At 48.2% G+C, this 19,448-nt stretch overlaps 1 protein-coding gene across 1 annotated transcript in view; it reads left to right on the top strand.

The window, feature by feature from the left end:
* LOXHD1 (lipoxygenase homology PLAT domains 1) overlaps positions 1 to 19,448 on the top strand; it is a 181,934-nt gene that overhangs the window by 84,639 nt on the left and 77,847 nt on the right. The window contains exons 15-21 of the mRNA XM_054537840.2: positions 600 to 676; positions 3,124 to 3,320; positions 6,322 to 6,514; positions 9,572 to 9,732; positions 12,263 to 12,734; positions 13,233 to 13,387; positions 15,344 to 15,477. Coding sequence (XP_054393815.2) covers positions 600 to 676; positions 3,124 to 3,320; positions 6,322 to 6,514; positions 9,572 to 9,732; positions 12,263 to 12,734; positions 13,233 to 13,387; positions 15,344 to 15,477 — 1,389 coding nt within the window. The remainder of the gene's footprint in view (positions 1 to 599; positions 677 to 3,123; positions 3,321 to 6,321; positions 6,515 to 9,571; positions 9,733 to 12,262; positions 12,735 to 13,232; positions 13,388 to 15,343; positions 15,478 to 19,448) is intronic.

Raw genomic sequence — 19,448 nt, 5'->3', positions numbered from 1 at the left:
CGACAGCCTGGGCTGGGCCTTACGTATCCTAGCATATCTTCTCTGCCATCTCCCCACCCCAGAGTCCTCAGCACAGTGCCATGAGGATGGAAAGCTCTTAGAAAAAGGGGTGCTTGTTTTCTGTGCTAATGATGGCTTTCAGGACAGACTTTTGACAGTGATTGCCAAAGCCCTACATCATGTGACCTGTCCCCTCTCCAGCCTCCTCTGCCAGCTCTCTACCTGTTGTTCACTGCATCCCATCCACATGGTCCTGTTTCAACTCCTGGGGGCTCTGTTCCATCCCAGGATATGTTGTTTCCTCTGGGATGCTCTTCCCTTTTCTCCTGGTCTCCTTCCCAAGACCATGTGACATCATCCCGCCCATTCCCCAAGGAATTCCCTGCCCTCCTTCCAATCTCAGCCAAAAACCACCGCCTCCGGGAAGTCCTCCTTTCCCACTCCAGGCTAGGATGTTTTGCTAGATGCTCCCATAGAATCATTTCACTTTGCTAAAGTCAAAGCTCTGGGCCTCCCTAGTGACTCTGCACGAATGGGTGAAGCTTTGATTGTCTGCCTGCTCCACCCAAAGAGCTAACATTCCCCCATTTGCCCACCAGGTGGTTGGACAAGGATAAGGACGATGGACAGCTGGTCCGAGAGTTGCTACCCAGTGACAGCAACGCGACACTGAAGAGTGAGTTGTCCTGATGACCAGGTGCTGGGTGTGCCCTTGGTGAGACAGGGGCCTTCCCTCAGCTAAGCCCTTTAAGAAAACACAAGCACTTCATGTTTCACAGAGTCGGCAGTGGGGAGGGAGGAGAGGGAGGTTCCGATGGAGTGTCCGGAGAGTTCCTGCCTGTGCTCCTGCACACAGTCTGTTTGTGGCCTCAGGTGTGAGGCCCTGAATGCATATGGGTCAATGAGAGTGATGAACAGTAATGCTGGCCAACGGTGCCAAGCATTGGCAGTACCTGTCATTTAGGCTTTAAGAAGAGAAATATTTTGAAGGGACTGTAAAATAGGGACTTTAAAAATGCCAAGTATCATACCGGAGGCCTTAAGAGTTTTCCTTACTGGTGACATTTCTTCCATTGCTTTGGTTTGATCATGAGCTTTAGACAAAATTTAAAAGAAACTTATTTCTAGAATCCTTGACATTACCAACACCTCATGTTTATCATTTATTATCTCATTTGAGCTCTGCAATAATCCCAGAAGATGGTCAGAGTTGATGTTGTCCATGGGTCAGATGGAGAAACTTAGAACTGGAAGAGCTGAAGATATTTTTATTTTTGTTTATTTGTTTATTTTTGAGACAGGGTCTTACTCTGTCAACCAGGCTGGAGTGCAGTGGTGTGATTTTGGCTCACTGCAGCCTCAGCCTCCTAGGCTCAGGTGATCCTCCTGTCTCAGCCTCCTGTGTAGCTTGGGCAATAGGTGTACATCACCACACCTGGCTAATTTTTATATTTTTTTCTACAGATGTGGTCTCTTTATGTTGTCCAGGCTGGTCTCAAATTCCTGGGTTCAAATGATCCACCCACCTTGGCCATCCAAAGTGCTGGGATTAGAGGCATGAGCCACAGCACCTGGCAGCTAAAGATATTTATATGTGACCTTTTCTAACGTCAGACTGCAGACTTTGAACTAGAGTGTCCCATTTCTGGTCTCAGAATTACAGAATTTAAGATCTGGGAAGGATCCCAGGAGATGAGATGCCTGTGGTAAAGGGAACCCTCTTCCTCCCCACAACCCCAGCAAACCCAGTTGTGTAGTCAGTGATGGAGCTGGGACCAGTACCCAGGGTATCTCTGTCTATGTCACTGTCCTTCCCACTCCAGCAAGGCCCTATTTCACCATGTGGGCAGGACTTCCTGACCCTCTGCTTCCTCAGTCAGAGCGTCTGAAAGCGTTTAGATCAAGCTTGTCCAACCCACAGCCCGCACGCATGTGGCCCACAATGGCTTTGAATTCAGCCCAACACAAATTTGTAAACTTTCTTAAAACATAAAACTTTTTTGCAATTTTTTTAAACTTATCAGCTATCATTTGTATTAGCATATTTTTTGTGTGCCCCAAGACAATTCTTCTTCTAATGTGGCCCAGGGAAAAAAAAAGATTGAACACCACTGGTTTAGATGGAAAATAGTACAAGAAAGAGGTCTCCTTCCCAGTCTCTGCTACTACATCTTTCAGCAAGAACAGAAGCCATTTCCTCAAGTGCCCTTGGGTGGCACTAATGGAGCTGATCTGGACCAGACCCACAGGTCTGGCCTTCCCCAGGGCTGGACCCTAGGCAAGGTGTGCTCAGCTGACTTTCTCCAAACCCTTCTTCCTAGTGGGAGGACCCTACGGTGGCGGTGAGTGGCAGGCCTGGGAGTGAGCATCACTCACCTTTCCAGTGCTTCCTCCTCTTTGCCCAAGACACACACCCAGGAACAAGCCTGGAGGACTTGGGGTCTTGCCTTGTATTATTCCAGGACTCACATTTTCCTCCGGTGTTTTTGTCCCTGAAGACAGATAATGCAGACCTTCCTGGCTGATAAAATGGAGTGACACCCTTGTGGTGGCCCAGTGAAGAGCAGGGGGCTTCAAGTCCACATGAGAGTTTCACTCTTGGCTGACAACCTCTTAACTGTTGCCGTCTTGCACCAAACACATGACATTCTGAGGCTCAGATTCCTTGCCTGTGAAACTGGGGTCAGAATCCTTAGCAATAATACCATGTGTATAATGCTCTAGACACTGTCTGGAAAGGTTGATCCTTCCTTTGTCTGTTTCTTTGTCCACTGTCAGAGAAGCTAGACCAGATGATTGTGGGAGATCCTTTCAGGCTCTTACATTTTGATGTTCTTGCTTGTGATTTACATGCTTTCCTGCTCTAAGCCCATTCACACCTTCTGGAGCAGACAGAGAACCTACCAGAATTCTGCCATTATGGTTGAGGAGACCTCACAGAGATGGAAGGAACCCCTGCCCCAAGTTGCAGGGCTGCTTAGAACAGGAGCCTGGATTTTCAATTCCCAGCATGTGTTCCCCGCAAGCCTCCAGCTCCAGGCTGCCCTCCTATACAGGCATCCTGCTTCCTGTCACCCCCTGCACTAAACCCTTCCCTTCCTCCCTCTGCCTTGGGCTGTTCAGACTTTCGCTATCACATCAGCTTGAAGACTGGGGATGTCTCTGGGGCCAGCACGGATTCTAGAGTCTACATCAAGCTCTATGGGGATAAATCTGACACCATCAAGCAAGTTCTTCTTGTCTCTGACAACAACCTCAAAGACTACTTTGAACGTGGCCGGGTGGACGAGTTCACCCTCGAGACCCTGAACATTGGAAATGTAAGTCTCCTTCCCAAGACCATGTGACATCATCCCACCCATTTCCCAACACACATTCACATGTGTCCACACACACATATGTCCACACACAGACACACACGCACACACTCATGTACATAGGGGTAAACACATTTTGAAGAAAAAAAGCCCACTTGGGAATAGTGAGTGAGGTATGTAGCTTCTTTTAGCTGTGACCTAGAGCAGCTGAAGATATGTAAACAGTAGTGATGCTTCCAGAGCCTCTTTGGGGATGGAATGTGTATTTTTAGTGGCGTTACCTCAACATTTTATTTACCTACATATCCAAGACCAATGTACCTGGGTCACAGACACTGGAGAAGGAGACGCTGAACACAGGGAAGGAAAAGAGAAGGGAGGACTAAGAAAAGGGGCTAAAAATACTTCCTAATTACAAACTTGAGTGTGCATCAGAATTGGGGCCAGGAAGCTTGTTTCAGTGCACACTTCTGGGCCACACCTGAGAGATTCTGTCTTGGGAGATGGAACCCAAGAGCCTCCAGATCAAGGCTCCAGGTGGCTCTGCTGCAAGTGGCCTAAGCACTTCATCAAAGAGAAAGCTGAACAGTAAAGCAGCAAGGACAGACTTTAATCAGTAATCTACCACTGCCGTCAGGAAAAGAGGCCAGTGTGAACTGAACCCAACTTAGGTTTGTGCAGAGGTTTGCAAGCCTCTTTAAAGGGAGGATGAGGGAATAAAGGCAGGGTAATCAGGGGCTCAGTAGAGTCAGGGGAAAAACACAAAAAGCAGTAATGGGGAGGTCAGCACATGTGGGTTGTGGAACCCATCTGGGTTTACTAACTGATGCTTTTGGCATGAGGGTCCTATCCTCCAAGAGTCTGGCAGACCGAAGCCCTACCCTCAGGTGTTGGCTGGAACCAACTGTAAATTATTTTGACAGCCTTGAGTTTTCTAAGGCAGGCACAGTAAGGGGGATTAGGCTCACCCTAGGGATGTGGCCTTGAGCTGTTAGAAACTGTGTTAGTGTTTTGTTCAAGTCTTTATAGGCCAAGATTGAGGCTCAGTTGAGAAAGGGTTCAGGAGCCTGGCTAGAGTTTGGCCAAGGTGAGAATCTTCCTTGACATCATCTGGAGAAACACAGTTCTAAATCTTGGACTTGAGGATTGAGGATGTCTCTAGAAATGCCTGAGCTGGGATTTGTGTTACTACCTGCTGCTCCCAGGGTGTGGCTTGGTGGAAATGGAGATGGTAAAAAGCCGCTACCTGGAACCTCATCTTTCCTGCCCCTTCCCTCTCTGGGAGTCCCACCCTATTTCAGGTCCTAGGAGTCTCTTCTCCCATCAAAACTCACCCCAGGGAAATATCTCATGTTAGTCATTTATACCTTGAGATTAATGAACTTAAATCAATGTTTTCATTTATCAAAATATATTTACATTTTAAGCTGAATCAATAATTGCAGAGTGAAAATGCTGTTCCCTTTACTAAAGGATTTTGGGCAGCAGCTGGCGGGTAAGTTAGACCTCTAGGAAGAGTAGGGTGGCAGTGGGAGGGCATTTAAGCTTCTTGCTGAGTTTCTGAAACCCCCTCAACAAGCAGTGTGGCTAAGAGGCTGGGAGCATGGGCTCTGGCTGCCAACCGCATATTTGAGACCCATTTCCACTTACCTGCCATATGTAAGTTATTTAACCTTTGTTTGCCTCTGTTTTCTCATTAATAACAACATGGGATCCTAATGGGGTTGCTATTAGCATTAAATATGTGAATAACATCCACATGCTCATACTAAGTGCTCAGTAAATGCTACTGAATAATTAGTCTGTGTCAGGTGTGAAGTGTTGTAGAACTGAGCTAGTGTCTGCCCTTAGGGAGCATCCCGTCATATCAGACACTTACCCCTGTCTTTACCCTTTCAGCCAATCCCTCCCTGGGACTTTCACAGTCCTGGCACCACAGAAGAACAACGAAACTCTTCCCTGTCCCTTGACATGCACACAGAGGGCTCTCAGGCTTTGTAAGCTTAGCTGGTTTTCTTCTGATAATTCCAGGGGACTGGGCTGCATGCACTTAGCTCTGACGTTATTGCCATTACCAGCTGCAAAGAGGCACTTAGGACTCAGAAGAGCAAGAGCAGGCTCGCGTGGACAGTTTTCTAAATCTGGCCTTTTGGCACCAGACTCATGGCTAACATCACCTCTTCAAACCATCACAGAGAGAATCTCAGGGCTGGAAGGGTTCTCAAAGGCCATCTGATAACTCCATCTGATGTTAAAATTGCTCTGTGTACAGCATTTCAAAAAGAAAAAAAATATAAAAGCAATCCAAACATTGAAAAACCAAGTACATATAAGGATGGTGATGTGATCATCTGCACTCCCCTCTATGTTGCCCATGGGGGCAAAGATGTTAAAATGCAAAATCACAAAGCAATTATACAGTGTTATTTGAAAAAGAAAAGTGTTCCTTGGGTCCAAGAGTGAGCAGAGGAATTGGACACAGAACCGCAGAGTCCTGAGAGGTTGCCAGCATAGTCTGTCACCTTCAGGATGGGTGATATTCTGTCACCTTCAGGATGGGTATGTTGAAGAAATGCAGAAATATATACAACTGTGTATTGTTCAAAACCAAACCAAATCAATAACACAGTTATTGGAAGGTGATGGCAAACATTTTAAACACTTGCTTTCTCACGTGGCCATGACCTAATGTGATTAAGTACTAGTGGAGCTTTCAAAGTTCATGTCACCTCCACTCCCCTCTTGTTTCTCACTATGGCCCTGGGAGGTGTGCTGGGCTTAGGAGAAGGGAATGGTGGCTCCAGGCAGGTGAGGTGATGCTCTGGTCCCCCAGCTGGCTGATGGTGGGGCAGGCATGGGATTCCAACTCTCCCATGGATCTTCCCTCTCCTGGGGACTAGAGACCTGGGTTGAGTTTTGTGCTGGTGTTTGGGGAGGTAGGGATGGGGGCATGGAGGTTTCTACACACTGGCTCCTTGCTCACCCTCACTCGGGTTTCCTTCAGATCAACCGGCTGGTGATTGGGCACGACAGCACCGGCATGCATGCCAGCTGGTTCCTGGGCAGCGTTCAGATCCGTGTGCCCCGTCAAGGCAAGCAGTACACCTTTCCCGCCAACCGCTGGCTGGACAAGAACCAGGCTGACGGGCGCCTGGAGGTGGAGCTGTATCCCAGCGAGGTGGTGGAGATCCAGAAATGTATGGAGGAGGCTGTGGTGGGACCACCCATTGTTTCCCATGGGGGATGGGGCTGAGGGGAAGGAGGAGGGACCATGGGGCAAAGTAGGTCTTGCTGACAAGTGCCGCTGGCAGGGAGAAAATGGGGGCTTTCACTGCTTCTGGTACCATGGTTCTTGTAGGAAAGAAGGGCTCATTTTATAGATGAGGAAACTGAGGACCCAATGGATGAAATACTTTTTTCTGGAATAAAGGCAGCAAATGACTTTATTAGGAAATGCACACTCTCAACCCTCTATAGGAGTTTGAGACCTAGTTCACATCTTCTGCGATGAAGACTGGCTGAGGAGATAAAACTGTTTATTCATTCATTTATTCAAAAAAATACACAGTCAGCCCTCCACATCCATGGGTTCTGCATCAGTGGATTCAATTGAGGATCAAAAACATTTGGAAAAAAATTGCATCTGTACTGAACATATACAGACCTTTTTCCTTGTCATTATTCCCTAACAGTACAGTATAACAACTATTTATATAGCATTCACCTTGTATTAGGTATTATAAGTAACCTAGAGATATTTAAAGTGTATAGGAGGATGTGTGTAGGTTATATGCAAATACTATGCCATTTTATATGAGGGACTTGAGCATCCTCAGATTCGGGTATGCTTGGGGGTTCTGGAAACTGTTCCTGCAGATACTGAGGAATGACTGTCTATTGAGGGTTTCTCTCTGCCAGTACTGCTCTGAGCTTTGTGGAGGCAGCTGTGAGCAAAACGAACAAAACCCTTGCTCTCACAGGCTTTATATTCCACAGGGGAGACAGACAATAATAGGATAATGTGAATGAACAGCCAGGAAGAACATGAAACAGGATAAAGGGTTAGCAATGGTGTGGGTGAAGGGCCTTTTTGGATAGGATGGTGATATTTCTGAGGAGGAAGACAGTGGGACCAAAGCCTGGCACAGAGAATGTCCCTTCTCACCTCTGCATTTTTTTTCTTTTTTTCTTTTTTTTTTTTTTTTTTTGAGACAGAGCCTTACTCTGTTGCCCAGGCTGGAGTGCAGTGGCACAATCTTAGCTCACTGCAACCTCCTCCCGGGTTCAAGCGATTCTCCTGCCTCAGCCTCCTGAGTAGCTGGGACTACAGGTGTGTGCCCCCACACCCGGCTGATTTTTGTATTTTTAGTAGAGACTGGGTTTCACCATGTTGGCCAGGCTGGTCTCGAACTCCTGACCCCCACAGTGATCCACCCACCTTGGGCTCCCAAAGTGCTAGCATTACAGACGTGAGCCACTATGACTGGCCTCACCTCTGCATTTCTACATTGGCCCTGAAAGCAACTGCCCAAGGCTCACTTCCACAGCAGCTTCCCTAAGAGGGAACCCCAGTGTGAAATCACCTCTCCCGCTCCCAGAACTCTTTGAATATCTTTTCGTGTGTGTGTCTAATCTCCCGAAACAACCTGCAAGTTCCTTTAGGGCTGTTATATACACATGCTTTGTAATGGCACTTGCCAGTATGAGAATCAACTCCTTCCCTCATTTTATAAATCAACACTGGAATTCCATCAGAGTAGTATAGATACTAATCAAGAAGATAAAGATAAAAAAGCAATAGTTCCCTTACCTACCTCTTCCCCTTACCCCACCCCCCTTCTTCAATGCCAACAACCTTACTTTAGATTTTTCCTCTAAAATTTAGCTCTATATTTTTAAACAATATACCTATCAATTTTTATTTATTTATTTTTTAGAGACAGGATGTTGCTCTGGCACCCAGGCTGGAGTGCAGTGACACAATCATAACTCATTGCAGCCTTGACTCCCAGGCTCAAGCTATCCCCCTGCCTCAGCCTCTTGAGTAGCTGGGACTACAGGCACGTGCCACCACAACCCTAAATTTTTATTTTTATTTTATTTTTGTAGAGATGGGGATCTTGTGTTGCCCAGGCTGATCTTGAACTCCTGGCCTCAAGCAATCCTTCTGCCTCAGTGGATTTACAAAGCAGTGGAATTACAGGCGTGAGCCACTGTGCCTGGCCTCAATTTTTTAATTTTATAGTCTTAGACATTATCTATTGACTTCCTACTATGAAAGAGGAGGATTTAGCTCTTTTAACATATACAGGCACTTGTATGGGCCCTCATGTGTGCGTGTGTGCGCACATATACACACACACACACACACACACTCACTCTATCTCTCTCTCTCCCCCTCCTTCCAGCCTTCAAAACAGCTAAATCAGTGTTCAATTTTTATATTATTATAAGTATGTCAATATTATTCACTGCTGAGTCACCTACCTTATGATAATTGCTTTTCATCTTTTGTAGAGCTTGTTTTTTCTGGAGTGAGTCTCCTTTTTCGATGGATCGCTCTCTCTGCGCTCACTGCTCTCTGCGTTACTGTGCTAGGGCTGCCTCATCACTGTGGACTCAGCTGGTCTCTCCACATCCCTGGTGTCTCTCCACATCCCTGGTTTCTCTCTGTGTGCCACAATTTCCTTTTCTTATAAGGATGCCAATCAGCTTGGATTAGGGCCTGCCCTTGGGGGTCTCATTTAAACTAGTCACCTCTTTAAAGACTCTTATCTCCACATATAGTTACATTCTGGTATTGGGGTTAGTGGCTTCAACATAAACATTTTGGGGGGCCTAATCACTCCTTAAAGGTCCCACCTTTTAATACGGTTACAATGGCAATGACATTTCAGCATGAGTTTTGGAGAGGACAAACATGCAAACTGTAGCAGGCAGGCACACAGCAGGGATCGCCAGCTGGTACGTGACTCCTCCTTCGTGGTGCATGTAGTGCAGAGGATGACTGGGGTGTGTGTCTGATTGCTTCGATTTGGCATTTCCACCACCTATTCTCCTCTAAGCTTCAGTTTGTTTACCTGCAAAATGGGAATGATTGTGCTTACTCAGGGTGTTGAGGAGAGGATTAGATAAGTGAATGGCTGTAAAGCGCCAGGCACCTGGAACAGGCTCAGGAAAGGTTTGTTTTGTTACTATCATTGTTGTTGTTATTATTACTAAATGTTCCACTTCTTCTGCATGTGCCCACCCAGTGGTCCACTATGAGGTTGAGATTTGGACAGGAGATGTGGGTGGCGCAGGCACCAGTGCCCGAGTCTACATGCAGATCTATGGAGAGAAAGGCAAGACAGAAGTGCTCTTCCTCTCCAGCCGCTCAAAAGTTTTTGAACGGGCCTCCAAGGACACATTCCAGGTACGTGGGGTCGAGGAGCGGGGGTGCCAACAGCAGGCTCAGTGGACACCAAGATGCTTCCCTGGCTGTACTAATTTCCTCAGTCAATACTCACCCGAGAATGGGCTGCCTCCCTCCAGCTGGGTGGAAAATGCTTCCTCTCTCCAGACCTGAGCTTTCGGTCTAAAATGAGGGGATTGGACTAGATCAGTGATTCCCACCCCTGGCCTCATGTTACAATCACCTGGGGAGCTTTAAGAAAAAAGTGCTGCCTGGTGCACACCCCACACCAGGCAAATCAGAACCTCTGGGGATGGGATGTATTTTCTGGGTGTACTTTGAAAAGCTCCTCCAGGGATACTAACATGCTGTCGACCCTGAGAACCATGGGAGCAGGTGATTCTAATCTGGCAAAAGACGACACTAAGGCTGTAGTTCCTCCACTCATTCCCAGCCCTGTGGCCTCTGAGTCTACAATTCTCTCAAGCCTGATGTCAAGGAAATGCTTCCCAGCCAAGACACTGAGAGACTTGGAATTTTATGGCTGTTTCCTGAGTGTCCCAGGTCTCCGTTCTTCCTTTCCAAGTCTTTCAATAGAAGGAAAAAAGAGATAAGAATGTGGGCATGGTGTTGGCAAGAGAGGAGGATGCAAGGGTGGCGCCCCTTAGGAGAAACATGAATGTTTTATTATAGATATGACAATGTGTGTGCACGTGCAGATGTATGTGTGCAGGCAGCATGTTCATGCTGGGTGCCTTGTGTTTCTGCATGCCAGGAGCACCTTAGCCTTCAGCAAAGAGTCCTTACCCAGTGCCCAGGGAAGACAGTCCTGGCTGAACCTGGGACCTGGGCCAGAGTCTTAAGTGTCTGGAACATCAGAGCTGGAGGGAGCCTCATTGAGCCAGACACCCTCATACACTGCTGAGAAGGCAGAGGACCAAGTATTTTAGCTCTCTGAGCCTCCACTTCCTCATCAGTTAAAACCTAGCTTTATAATACCTGCCTGGCTGGCTTCACAGTCCCTGTAATGATCAAGAGTCAATGTCAGGGAATGCACTTGGGATGGAGTGCCTAGTTATGGAGATGGAACCGGGTAGCATGTCTTCTGGATGCCAATTTACTGGATGTGGTGGTGGATGAAGGCACGGCTGGGCAGACAGATGTGAGGGAGGCCAGGGGTGCAGCAAGCCGGCCTCCTTGGCAAGGTTGATTGCAGGGGTGCTGTAACCTGGGAAATGCTGAAGAGGAGAGCTAATGCACTGAAGAAGTGACTTACCAGATCCAGAGCCTTTCCCCTAAGTAGCTGAGAAGTATAAATTCCACTCTCCCAGGGGCCCTGGGCTCTGCCATGACTGGCAATTTTCTGGCAAAGGTGGTTTGTTGACTGCATTGTGGACTCATGAACAGGGGGTCAGAAGGCCTGAGTTCTCATCTAGGTCTGGACTTGAATTGTAGGACACTGTGGAACTCATGCGACAGCCTTGGCCTCAGTTTGCCCTGGCGCTCAGTGAAAGAACTGGTGGGACCAGGCTTTGAGAAGGATCAAACCCCAGACAGGGGCTCATCAGCATCAGGAAGCCTGGGAGGACTCTGACTAGCAACAACCCCCATGTGAGCCCTACCCTGAGTGCTGCAGGGGATGGGCCAGACCCTTCCTCAATGTGGGTCCTTCCTCAGAGCCTGGGGCTCAGGACAGAGCTCAGGTCTCACCATCTAGAGTCGATGACGCCATCAACACTGCCCTTTGGGCCAGTTTTGTGCTATGTCCATCCTGGTAGAGACTGAAAATGATGGTCTTTGCCCTTAAGGAACTCATAATCAAGAGGGCAGAGACCAGCTTGTGAGGATGAAGAGGGCATCCAGGCCAGACTGGCATCAGAGCTGAACCTTGGACCCCGTCTCTGCTCTTGGGGAAGGGGCAGTCAGGCTGAGGCCATGTGCTCAGGGTTGGGGGAGGAGGGAGCTTGGGCCTCTGTGGGTGTGGGTGAAATTTTTGTTTTTGAAAAAGAGCACTTTTGTTTTTTGCTTATTACGAAAGTTATATATGGTTAACACTGAAAATTTTTGTAAAGAGAACACAGAGGCACAAAGTTAAAAAAAAGTAATGAAACACAGGAACCTGAATGAATAGATTTTAGCGGTAAGTAAAGGAGGGGATAAAGGCAGGCCAAGTAAGGAAACTGTATGAGCTATGATAGGGACAGAAATCATAGGAATGAGGTGTGTGCGTGTGTGCGCGCATGTGTGTGTATACATGCAGGCATGTGTGTTTACGAGAGAAGAAGAGGGAGACCAGCTTGCCCACCACAGAAGCTGGAAGAAATAAACTTGGTTGGAGGATGGGGCCAGGTAATCCCAGCGGAACCAGGACAGGTGTGGCCGGAGAGAGGGAGGTGGTGGAAGGATCTGAGTACGGAGGCCCCAGCCCTCTCCATCCTGCAGCTTAGCAAACAGGCCTTGTGCCTGGCTCTTTGTTGTGGGGTGGGGTGGGGTGGGGTGGGGTTGGGAGGACGCTGGGGCCACGACAGCTGCTGCCCTGCCCTTTGAACAGCTGGAGGCGGCCGACGTGGGCGAGGTCTATAAGCTCCGGCTCGGGCACACGGGCGAAGGCTTCGGGCCCAGCTGGTTCGTGGACACCGTGTGGCTGCGGCACCTGGTGGTGCGGGAGGTGGACCTCACGCCGGAGGAGGAGGCCCGAAAGAAGAAGGAGAAGGACAAGCTGAGGCAGCTGCTCAAGAAGGAGCGGCTGAAGGCCAAGCTGCAGAGGAAGAAGAAGAAGAGGAAGGGCAGCGACGAAGAGGACGAGGGGAAGGAAGAGGAGTCGTCCTCATCAGAGGAGTCCTCGTCAGAGGAGGAGGAGGAGGAGGAGACCGAAGAAGAGGAGGAAGAGGAGGAGTTTGGGCCGGGGATGCGGGAGGTGATTGAGCAGCACAAGTTCGAAGCCCACCGCTGGCTGGCCCGGGGCAAGGAGGACAACGAACTTGTCGTGGAGTTGGTGCCAGCTGGCAAGCCGGGTCCTGAGCGTAAGCGGGGCGTGGGGGGCGGGGGTGGGGGAGGTGAGAGGGGTGAGGAGGGGGTGGTCAGACAGTTCCCCTAATGGGGGCCCACTGGGGGCAGGGGGCCTAGATCCCCCTCACGTGGAGGCCAAATAGGAGGGCACCCATCATAGTTCCCAAATAGCTCTCTTGACCTGTGTGTGAAATGCCACCATTGACACTGCTGTTTGGGGATAAGCATGGCGCTTGTCCTGAGGTTCTCAGGAAGAATTGATGACTTTGGGAGGAGCCCTGATATGACTCAATACAACTGACTGGGGGGACATGAGGTAGGAGGGCTGCCTGCTGGCTTCATGGTGAAGGAGTCTTGGGTTGGGAGTGGCGGCAGTTTCAGTCCCAGGTCAGTGTAGACACATCTGAAGATCCCTCTGTTCTAGGATCTGGCTGGATCTGAGAGGCTGTGCCTCAGGTCCAAACACCCCATGGCCCTGAGGCCCTCCACACTGCATCTTTCTGTGTCTCCAGGAAACACCTATGAGGTCCAGGTGGTCACGGGGAATGTGCCCAAGGCCGGCACTGATGCCAACGTCTACCTAACCATCTACGGCGAGGAGTATGGAGACACGGGCGAACGACCGCTGAAGAAGTCAGACAAGTCCAACAAATTTGAGCAGGGGCAGGTAGGGTGAGGGTCTCTGGCCCCTGGGTGGGGGCTGTGGGTGTGGTGCCCTCTGAGATTCCCATGGCAGCCCATCCCAGCACAATGGCTGCTGTGTCTGGCAGTGTGACTTGTTCATCCCACCAGATTTCATGGCAGTACCTCTTCAGTAACACTGATCCTTTGTGGAGGGGTTATGAGACAATTGCAGGCAGGGCCCCAGCACCTGGAGCCCATGGGCCAGCTGACCCACAGGAACAAACAGAGAATGGCATTGAGTGGCAGATGCTGAGGCACTTGGGAGGGATGTGGGGGTTCAAGAGGAAGTCCTCGCCGCAAGATTATGTCTTGGGAGAAAACTAGGGGGAGGGAGCAACTTAAACTGGGCCTTGGCAGGTGAGTATGGTGCAGACATATAAAGGCGACAGTGGAAGATGTTCTCAGAAGATGGAACCACATGAGCAAAGATATGGAGGTGGAAATGGGGGAGGCCAGTTTGGGACAGTGTGTCTTCCAACTGAGCTGTGGTGAGTGCTAAGCCCCAGTGGATAAGCTTGGATAAGAACAATTTAGGGTATGGGCTGGGTGGGGTCATGAGAGGCTTAAGAGACAAGCTGAGAAGCCAGAACTGTATCCTAATGCAGTGGGAATCCATGAAAACAAATACACATACCTTGCTCTTCCAGGTGTAGTGGGAATATCATGAAGAATGAAGCTGTCATCTTTGTTCTTCAAGATTTTATAATATCCCCTGGCTAGAAAACTATTTCTTATCTCACCCTTCCCATTCCTGCCTCTACCCCAAAGCCAAGTTCTCTCAACACAGATTTTTTAAAAATGAACTAAATTAATTAACATATTTTTGGGCTCATTTCTTGATTTATTTCAGGTGCCCCCTGCTTTTTTCTTTAAAGAATCTTCCCCTTGACTTGAGGATGTAGTTTATTTCTGCGTTTCAGTGTTTTCCTTTAAAAATTATAGCCACGTATTTCTGGATTAGGAAAAAATTTCTATAGAGGACTACATAACTGGTACAACAGGTAAAATTTGAACATGGACTGTGTATGAGATAATAGCATTATGTTGATGTTAAGTTTTCTGAATTGGATCATTCTAGTGTGATTATATGAAAATATCCTTGTTGTTAGGAAATCCATGTTGAAGAATTTAGGGATGAAGAATCATGGTATCTGCCACTTACTTTCAAATGATTTAGAAAAACATAGAGCAAGAGAGAGAGTGCAAGAGAGACGAGAGAGTGAGAAAACAAATGTTACAAATAAGTGCAGAATCTAAATGAAGGCATATGAACTTTCATCATACTATTTCTGAAAGTTTTCTGTAGATTTAAAATCTTTTTCAAAATTAAGAGTCAAAAAAGTTATATCCAAGAAGGTTCCATTTACTTATAGGGTCCTGGTGTGGTCTGCTTCCTTCTGTGCATAGAGCAGTGTGTGCATTCACATGGTGTGATCCACATGGCCCTGTTCACACCTAAATGGTGGGCAAATCCATCTTCAGTTTCTGTCAGTCACTTTGGATTTGCACAGCACCAGCTCATAGCAGGTATTTAATACAAATATGTGATTGAAGCAGATTATGCACACACCTGCACACGTTGCAGAGGGTTTCAGTGCACCCCCCTCTCCTGCACACAAAACACCCACCACAAATGTGGGCATCCAGCCAACTTATCTTCTCTTCTGCCTCTCAAGGTCACCTTCACTCTTCCTCTCCTCCTTCCACCTTCCTGGACATGAGAATGAGGAGATCCCCTGGCAGGGACAAGTTAGGGAAACAATTGTGCAGACCAAACACCAGACTACTAAGTGACATTCTCCATCGTCCCCACTCCTGGTTGCTTTGGGTCTCACCATTGGCCTCTGGCTGGCTGCCCTGGTCCTTGGGAGGATGGGGCTGATGGCCAGGTGGGGAGTGGTAGGTCTTACCCCACTGAGTGTTCCCTGGCCCTTCCCAGACAGACACCTTCACCATCTATGCCATTGACCTGGGGGCCCTGACCAAGATTCGGATTCGCCACGACAACACAGGCAACAGAGCAGGCTGGTTCCTGGACAGAATAGACATTACTGACATGAACAACGAGATCACGTGAGTGTGGGGGGGGCAGGGAGGGGTGTTGCTCTGAGGGAGGCCATGTCTGCCACAGAGGTAGTCCTGGAAGAAGACTGGGGGTGGGCCGGCTGTGACGGTGGAGTGTGAGGGTGGGCTGGGTGACACCTAAGGGTGAAGTGTACTGGCTGTGACATCCAAAAGTAAGGGTGGACTGGGGTACACTGAGAATGAGGGTGGGTGGGTATGAGGGTGAGAGTGGGCTGGGGGTGATGTCTGAGGCTGAGGGTGAGCTGGGTTATGCCTGAGGGTGCAGGTGGGCTGGGTGTGACATTGGAGGGTGAGGGTGGACTGGCTGTGACATCGAAAACTAAGGGTGGACTGGGTGACATCTGAAAATGAGAGTGGGTGAGTATGAGGGTGAGGGTGGGCTGGTGGTGATGTCTGAGGCTGAGGGTGAGCTGGATGACATCGGAGGGTGAGGGTGGGCTGGCTGTGACACTGGAAGGTCAGAGTGGCTGTGACATCAGAGGGTGAGGGTGGACTGGGTGACATCTGAGAACGAGGGTGGGTGTGTATGAGGGTGAGGGTGGGCTGGCTGTGATGTCTGAGACTGAGGGTGGGCTGGGTGATGTTGGAGGGTGAGGGTGGGCTGGCTGTGACACTGGAGGATGAGGGTGGGCTGGCTGTGACGTCCAAGGGTGTGGGTGGACTGGGTGACATCTGAGAATGAGGGTGGGCAGGTATGAGGGTGAGGGTGGGCTGGCTGTGATGTCTGAGGCTGAGAGTGGGCTGGGTGACATCTGAGGATGAGGGTGGGCTGGCTGTGTTTCCTGTCATGGCCATCAGAGCAGGTTTGCCCACATTGCAGGCTGGATGGACATTGCCTCTCTCCCTCTTCTCTCATTGGCAGCCCCCAGTGTCACCTGCCCTGTGAGATGACAGTCTGGTAGATCCCCCAGACCAGCAACTCTTGAGGTCCATCTGTTTAGAGAGACAGGATTTCCAATCCCTGTCAGACCTTCCTTGGTCCAGTCTCCATGCCTAGGCATAGCTCACCCATAAGCCTCTCAACGTATAAAGCAACTTCTAGTACATTCTTTTAATATTCTATACCGGGGTCAGAAAACATTTTGTGTAAAGACCAGATAGTAAATATTTTAGGTTTTGCAAGCATTTGGTCTCTGGAACAACAGCTTTGCTGGTGTAACACTTTGTAACATCCAAAGTGACTGACAGAAACTGAAGACGGATTTGCCCACCATTTAGGTGTGAACAGGGCCATGTGGATCACACCATGTGAATGCACACACTGCTCTATGCACAAGAGGAAGCAGACCACACCAGGACCCTATAAGTAAATGGGACCTTCTTGGATATAACTTTTTTGACTCTTAATTTTGAAAAAGATTTTAAATCTACAGAAAACTTTCAGAAATAGTTTTCTGCATCTATGATGCAGTCATAGATGATGCCTAAATGGGCATGGCTGTGTCGTTTTGACATGTGAAAATTATATGAATTTCAAATTTCAGTGTCGGACACTGAAATTTGAAATTCATATAATTTTCACATGTCAAAAAATATTATCCTTCCTTAGATTTTTCCTCCAGCCATTTAAAATGTGAATCCATGCGTAGCTTATGGATGTCCGCAAGCAGGGTAGGCCCGATTGGGCCTGAAGACCGTAGTTTGCTGACCCCTGGTGGAGGCTCACAGCTGCCACATGAGCTGGGTTGGGAAGAGAGTGTTGTGTCTTCCCATAGGTCCACACCCCAGGGAGGTGAAGCCACAGCCCCATAATCAGTCAGTGCCACGGCCAGAACCAGAACTCCAGACTGTCCATGTTGAATTGAACGTGTTTTCCATTAGGCCTCATTGCCCCTTGGGTGTAAGGGGCCCAAGGGCAAGAGAAAGGAGAGAAGTCCCCTTGTATGAGTGGAGTGGGACAGAAAAGAAAGCATGAGTGATCCTGAGTGGGATTTGGGGCTGCTGAGGGCCTGCCAGTGCCTAGAATTTAGTGGGCACCCTATCAACAATTATTTGTTGAATTAAATCAACTTCCCAGCCCATAGCCTTGTTGGGCTCCCCTCTGTGCAGGGCAGGGGGTGACAGGGTTCTCCCATCTCCTACCCCACCCTGCCCTACCAGCCTGAGGCAACACTGAGCCACAGCTCACAGACAGCCCATTGTCATGGTTTTTTTTTTTTATTTTTATTTTATTTATTATTATTATTATTATTATTATTATTATACTTTAGGCTCTATGGTACAGAGTTCATTGTAGATTCTGGATATTAGCCCTACAATGAACTCCAACAAATTTACAAGAAAAAAACAAACAACCCCATCAAAAAGTGGGCGAAGGACATGAACAGACACTTCTCAAAAGAAGACATTTATGCAGCCAAAAAACACATGAAAAAATGCTCACCATCACTGGCCATCAGAGAAATGCAAATCAAAACCACAATGAGATACCATCTCACACCAGTTAGAATGGCAATCATTAAAATGTCATGGTTTTTTATGAGGTCACTGTGACACCGCATAAAGGCCGTAGGACAGCCCCATGGCTGGGAGCCAGGGTCCTGACCTGGAGTCTGACCTCTGTCAGAAACTCATCAGGTCACCCTAGACAAGTCATGCCATCTTTATGGGCTTTTGTTTCCTCCTCTGATAAATGGGCTTAATGTTGCCAGCCTAACTTCTTAAGATGTTCTGAAAATCCAAGACATTTAAGCTTGGAAAGGAAAAAGTGCCACAGAACCATGAGGCTGGGGACAAACTGAACATCCCTAGCTTCCCCTTGCAGCTCCGTCAGGGTTAGTAATTCTCTGCCACTGATTTGGCATTTCTGGGCTAGCCCAACAATTTAAACATTATTATAGCTTTATAATCTATTGTAATGCCTGCCAGTACTTGTCCCCCTTCATTATTCTTTAAAAATATTAGCTATTCTTGCCTTTTTCAAATCAAGACATTAAATGACTTGGAAAAAAAAATCCTCTTGGAATTTTGATTGTTATGCCATTAAGTGTATGTGTAGAGAATTGCATATTTAGAATAAGTGCTACCCCCCGGTACACTTTTCCATTTATCCAGCTGTTTATGTACCTCAGTAATGTTTTACAATTTCCTACACATAACTGCTACACATTCTTGTTAAGTTTATGCCCAGGTATATTATATTTTATTGCTCTTGTGAATAGAGTCTTCTCATTACTCTTCTTTTCCCCCCTCCCTTTCTCTTCTTCCTTCCTCCCTCCACTCTCCCCTTCCCTCATCTCCTCTTCCCTCCCCATCTCTTTCTGTTGGCATGGCTAGTTGACAGTCCTTTGCTTCCTTTGCTATTGAAGTAGCAGTCCGTCAGGGCTCTGTGATGAGCTGTCCTTAACAATCTTCAAGCCAAGAGCAACTCTATGCAAAGCCTACTGTGGGAGCTAGACAAAAAATTATAGAAGTTCAGAAGAAACTGAATCAGAATAGTGAATCTCCCCTTTCTTGGAGAGATACCACCTTTTCTGTCAATACCCAGGGCCTTCCCTAGGCTCTCCATGACCTTTATGAGCTCAGAAATAAGGCCTTTGCAGCCAAAAGGATTTGAGAACACTGACATCTCCCTCACTATTGACATGTCCAGTCAACATCCTCCATGCAGACTAGACCTCTTGGATGCCTCTCTGCCACTCATGCCCTGTCCCCAGTCCATTGGCAGCACCTGTTGGGCCTTCCATCAGAAGAGCATGAGTCCGACCTCATCCCTTCTATCTTCACCATCCTCACCCCCTGATCAAAGCTTCCTGACCTGCTCCCGGCTTGCCCAAGGCCTTCCTATTGCCTACAGCAGCCCAGTGACCAGGATCACACTACTCCTCTGCTCCAAATCCTGCAGAAGCTCCTGGTCACTCAGAGTCAAAGCCAAAGCATGTTTGGTGGCCTGCTAGGCCTGCAGGTCTGCTCTATGCCCCTCATCTCTCTATTCTTGTTCCCCCTTACTCACTCCTTGC

The sequence above is a fragment of the Pongo abelii genome, chromosome 17 (genome assembly GCF_028885655.2).
Source record: "Pongo abelii isolate AG06213 chromosome 17, NHGRI_mPonAbe1-v2.0_pri, whole genome shotgun sequence".
Classification (NCBI taxonomy): Eukaryota; Metazoa; Chordata; class Mammalia; order Primates; family Hominidae; genus Pongo; species Pongo abelii.
The sequence above is the reverse complement of the archived record's forward strand: the minus strand, read 5'-3'. Positions and strand labels throughout refer to the sequence as shown.